Here is a 5,744-nt window from a genome sequence, read left to right on the forward strand (position 1 = left end):
TATAAACCAAATTAACTTCTTTTTAACCCAGGGTTGTGACAGAAACCAGCATGTTACAAAGTGGTGGCAGACCTATACCTGCTTTTACATTTTTCTGGCCCCTCTCAACCTCTGGTTGTCACTTCTCTTGCTCTCTTGGCTGGCCCCTAACAAGTCTATTCTAACCCCTGTAAAATAGGGACTAAAAGTTCCATCCTCACTGTCCAGAGGTTCAAAAGAATGCCCAGCACTAAGCCAGGCTCTCAGGAGCATTCAAACTCTAACAGTTGCACCCTGCCCTTTGAGTGCTCCTTCTCATGCGTCACAGGCTGAGGAACCAGGAAGCCTGTAAATCAAGTACCCCGGTGAAGTCCGTAAGGCCAGGCGAGGACTCAGACGTAAAGCGCATGGGCTTTGACCACTGCCTAAGGACTGACTGAGTAAGCAGTTCCAAGACGCCTGAGCTCATGGTTTCCTATAGGTGTCTCCTCGTACCTCCATCATGACCAGGGCTTTGGGAGGGGTTTCTCAACACCCCTTGCCATACCCGGAACAGCACAAGGGATGCAGTGGGGACCAAAGGCTGAGTGACCAGCTCTAGGGAGTGATCACGGGGAACAATGACAAACCAATCTCAAAGTTAGTGCCAGTTGTTTTTGGGGCCTGGGCAGGGATGCCAGTTGGAAGGCGAGGGGCAGGCCTGGCTTTCAGTAGCGGTAGTGATCAGGCTTGAAGGGGCCATCGGAGGGCATCCCCAGGTATTGGGCCTGCTTCTCAGTCAGCTTGGTCAGCTTCACGTTCAACTTGCCCAGGTGGGCTTCAGCCACTGCCTCATCCAGCTTTTTAGGCAGAAAGTGGACCCTGATGGCGTACTTATCTGGGTGGGTCCACAGTTCAATCTGTGCCAGCACCTGGTTGGTGAAGGAGTTGCTCATCACAAAGCTGGGGTGACCCATGGCGCAGCCCAGATTGACCAGCCGCCCCTCGGCCAGCAGGATGATGCAGTGCCCATTCTTCAGCTGATAGCAGTCCACCTGAGGCTTTATGTTCACCTTCCCCACAGCATTCTCGTTGAGCCACTTGACATCAAACTCCACATCAAAGTGCCCGATATTACACACGATGGCATCATCCTTCATCTGCTCAGAGTGCCGGCCAAGAATGATGTCGATACAACCTGTGGTGGTGACAAAAATGTTGCCCTCCTGACAGGCCTCATCCATAGTGGTCACCTCATAGCCTTCCATGGCAGCCTGCAGCGCATTAATGGGGTCAATCTCGGTGATGATGACACGAGCCCCGAAACCTCTCAGGGCCTGGGCACAGCCCTTGCCCACATCACCATAGCCTGCCACCACTGCCACCTTGCCCGCAATCATCACATCTGTGGCTCGCTTGATGCCATCTATGAGGGACTCCCGGCAGCCACAGAGGTTGTCAAACTTGCTCTTGGTGACCGAGTCATTGACATTGATGGCAGGCACCTTCAGGATCCCATTGGCCGTCATCTTATATAGGTTGTGGACCCCAGTTGTGGTCTCCTTGGAGATGCCTCGGATGCCTGAGAGAAGCTGCAGGTACTAGGTGTGAATTAGGTTGGTGAGGTCACCGCCATCGTCCAGAATCATATTGAGGGGCCCATCCTTGAAGTACAGGGTTTGCTCAATGCACCACAGGTACTCCTCATCTGTTTCACCCTTCCAGGCATACACTGGAATGCCAGCCTTGGCAATGGCAGCTGCTGCGTGGTCCTGGGTGGAGAAGATGTTACAGCTGGACCACTGTACCTCAGCACCCAGGGCAACGAGTGTCTCAATGAGGACAGCTGTCTCCACAGTCATGTGCAGGCATCCAGCCATGCGGGAGCCCTTTAGTGGCTTGGAGGCTGAGTACATCTCCCGCATGCGCATCAGGCCTGGCATTTCATTCTCCGCGATGTCCAGGGCCTTTCTTCCCCAGGAGGCCAGGCTGGTGTCAGCGACTTTGTAGGGCAGTTTGTCCGATATGCTGGCAGCGCTTCGGCATGGAGTGAGGGGCAAGAGCAAAGGGGGCCGGGCCTCTTGATGGGGAGAGGCACTGGGTGGGCAGCGCTGGGCAGGGCTCATTATACTTTTATTACATAGGTATGTGTCCTTAAGCCACAAAAAGCAGACCATTATGTATCCTAAAAATTGTCTTCTACTGCGTGCATTAGTCTACAACTTGTTTTATGCTGAACGTTACGTTTTTAAGAATCAACCACCGTATATGTAGTTCTAGTTCATTCATTTTTGTTGCTGTATGGAATTTTATTGTGTGAATATACCACAATTTATTATGCATTTACCCATTGATGTATATTTAGGTTGTTTAGTTTTTTGTTATCATGATGCAGTATATGTCTTCTTGAAGTCCTAGTGGTGCAGTGGTTAAGCATTCAGCTGCTAACTGAAAGACCAGTGGTTCCAACCCACCAGTGGTTCCATGGGAGAAAAGACCTAGCAATCTGTCCCCTTTAAACTGTTGTCATCAAGGTGATTCCAACTCATAGTGGCCCTATAGCAACCCTATAGGACAGAGTAGAACTGCCCCATAGGACAGGTTATAAATCTTTACAGAAGCAGACTGCCACATCTTTCTCCCACAGAGCGGCTGGTGGGTTTGAACTGCCAACCTTTCAGTGTTTAATCACTGTGCCGCCAGGGCTCCTTCTGTAAAGATTACAGCCTAGGAAACCATATGGGGCAATTCTCTTCTGTCCTTTAGGGTTGCTTTGAGTTGGAATCAACAGCACCCAAAAAACAACAGCAAAATATGTCTTCTGTGCCAACTTTTCTCTAGGATGCATACCTAGAAGTGGGCTTTCTCTGTGTCAGGGAATGAGAATCTTCAGCTTTGCCAAATTGCTCTCCAAACTGGTTATCCCAACATATACCCAGCAAAGTATGTGACTTCTGATTGCTCCACATCTTATCCAACACTTGTTGCCTTCAAACTGAAACTGTTTCCCCCCATTTAATGGATGCAAAATGGCTTTATCAACGTGTTTTTAATTTATACTTTTATTTAATTATTATTATTATTTTTTTAATTATTAGAAAGAGTCAAGCTTCTTTTTCATTGCACTGTTTGTTCAGATCTTCCGCTCATTTTTTTTTTTTTTTTGGATTGCTTTATTAAGTATATGTGTGTCTTAGGCTGGGTTCTCTAGGGAAGCAAAACCAGGAAAATGTATAACTATATATAGATTTATACCAAGGAAATGGTTCACGCAGCTGTAGAGGCTAGAGCATCCCAAGTCTGTGGGTCAAGATAGATGCTTCCCTCTGATTCATGTAGCTGCAGGGGCTGGCGAACCCAAGATCATCAGGGTGAAGAACAGGGCTCTTGCTCACAGGCTGTGAAGATCGATGAATCCCAAGATTGGCAGGCAACACTGCAGGTGAGCTGCTAGCTCAGGTCCCAAGAATCAGAGGTCAGATGGACAGGAGCCAGCTTCAGGATCTAGAACAAGCAAAAGCCCACAAGCCCTGGCAAAATATCCACTTATATTCAGTGCAGGCCACATACCCAAGGAAACTCCCTTTCAACTGACGGGTTCATCGCAGCAGATCCCATCATGGAGGTGATCACATCGTATCAAATCTCATCATGGAAGTGATCACAACATCATATGACTGTCAAACCACTGAGAATCATGGCCCATCCAGGTTGACACACAACCTTAACCATCACAACATGCATGAATATACGTGTATGTATGTGAGCATGTGTGTGCATATATGTGATTTGTAGAAATTTATTATAAATTGTGGGGAAGCATTTACAAGTTCTACTCAGTCCAGAAATTGTTTTAATTTCTTCTACAGCTCAGGTAGCCTGTAGTATAACCCCATCTTCTATCCCTCCCCTGTTCATCATGCAGGACTGAAGAAAGGCATTTCAAAACAGGCCCTGAAGTAGCCTGCATTCCTGGAAGTTCCAGTCCTTGCCCTGATCTCTATAGCAACACATAGGTAGAGAAATTGCCAAAACTTGGGCACAAGTACTTTAAACAGTTTTACTGAGGCATAGTTGGCACACAACAAATCTAACAGATTTAAAGAGAAAATTCTGATAAGTTTTGACATACACGTACAACCGTGAAACCATCGCCCCAGCCAAGAGAATGAGTACATCCATCATCCTCCAAAGTTTCCTCTTGCCCCTTAGTGATCCCATCCCTGTTCCCAGGCGATCATTAATTTGCTTTTTGTCACTACAGATTAGTTTGCATTTTATTTAATGTGGAATCACATAGTATGTACTTTGTTTTTGTCTTGCTCCTTTTATTCAGAAAAATTATTTTGAAATTCATTTATGTTATGAAGTCTATCATTTGTTCATTCCTCTTCATTGCTGAGTAGTGTTCCATTGTGTGTATGGGTACACCACACTTAGCAATTCATCTGTTGGGTTGTTTCTAGTTTACAGGTATTAAAAATAAAACTGCTTTGAATATTTCTGTGCAAGTCTTTATACGGACATATGCTTTCCTTTATCTTGAGTAATTTTCTAGGAGTGGAGTGGCTGGACCATACAATAATAGATGCTTAACTTCTTAAGAAATTGTCAAAAAGTTTTCCAAGCTGTTGTAACATTTTACATTCTCACTCACAGTGAATGAGAATTCTAATTCTTCCATATTTTTGCTAACATTTGGCCTGGTCATTCTTTTTCCTTTTTACCATTGTAATAGACGTATAGTAAAATCTCATTGTAGTTTTAACTTATAATCTCTGATGACTGATTATGTCAAGCGTCTTTTCATGGGCTTATTTTCCATACAAATATCTTCTTTGGTGAAGCGTCTGTTCAAATTATTTTTCCCAATTTATTATTAGGTTATCTGTTTTCTTATTACTGAGTTTTGAGAATTCTTTATATATTCTCAATTCAGCTCCCTTTTAAGATATATAATTCACAAATACTTTCTCCCAAACTGTAGTCTGTTTTTTCATTCTCTTCAGTGTCTTTTGAAGAGCGTGTGTTCTTAAATTTCCTGCAGTTCAATTTATCAATTCTTTTCTTTCATGAATCATGCTTTTGTTGTCACATCTAAGAAATGTTTGCCCAACTCAAGGTCACAAAGGTTCTCTGCAACGCTTTCTTCTAGAAATTTTAAGTTTTCAATTTTATACATAGGTCTTTTGGTCTCTGATCCATTTTTGAGTTAATTTTTGTATATGCTGTAAGGCATGGATTGAAGTTATTTATTGATATGAATATCCAATTGTTCCAGGTTCATTTGTTAAAAACACTATCCTTTCTCCACTGAATTGTCTTTGCATTTTTATTAAAAATCAGTTTTCCATATATGTGAGGATTTATTTATGGGTTCTCTAGTCTGCCCTATTGATCTGTTTATCTTTACACCAATACTATACTGCCTTGATTACTGTGGCTTTACAATAAGATTTGAAATCAGGTAGAATTCAGAACACACTCCCCATTGCATCACGTAGATTTGGGATCATCACTATACTTACAGTGTTAAATTCTCTTTTGATACATAAGGATAAGCAAAGATGGAGAGGAAGCTTTCTGTAATACAAAAAACATTCAACAGCAATGAGAGTTGCCTGGGATCTTTAGGGTGAACAATTTCTACCTTGGTAGCATTGAACAACCAGTTCCAAATTCTTGCTCTATGAATAGCTGACCACTACCTTTCAGACCACACAGACTTTCCTAATTATATTTAAGGTTTCTTATTTGTAATTGCTTTCTAGGCTGCCTTCCTGAGA

At 43.6% G+C, this 5,744-nt stretch overlaps 1 protein-coding gene across 1 annotated transcript; it reads right to left on the reverse strand.

The window, feature by feature from the left end:
• Positions 1 to 596: 596 nt before the first annotated feature.
• On the reverse strand, positions 597 to 1,979 carry LOC126074673 (adenosylhomocysteinase-like). The gene is given in 1 exon segment (XM_049881488.1): positions 597 to 1,979. A coding segment is annotated over 1 exon segment (1,215 nt). The 5' UTR covers positions 1,902 to 1,979; the 3' UTR covers positions 597 to 686.
• Positions 1,980 to 5,744: the final 3,765 nt, after the last annotated feature.

The sequence above is a fragment of the Elephas maximus genome, chromosome 4 (genome assembly GCF_024166365.1).
Source record: "Elephas maximus indicus isolate mEleMax1 chromosome 4, mEleMax1 primary haplotype, whole genome shotgun sequence".
Lineage (NCBI taxonomy): Eukaryota > Metazoa > Chordata > Mammalia > Proboscidea > Elephantidae > Elephas > Elephas maximus.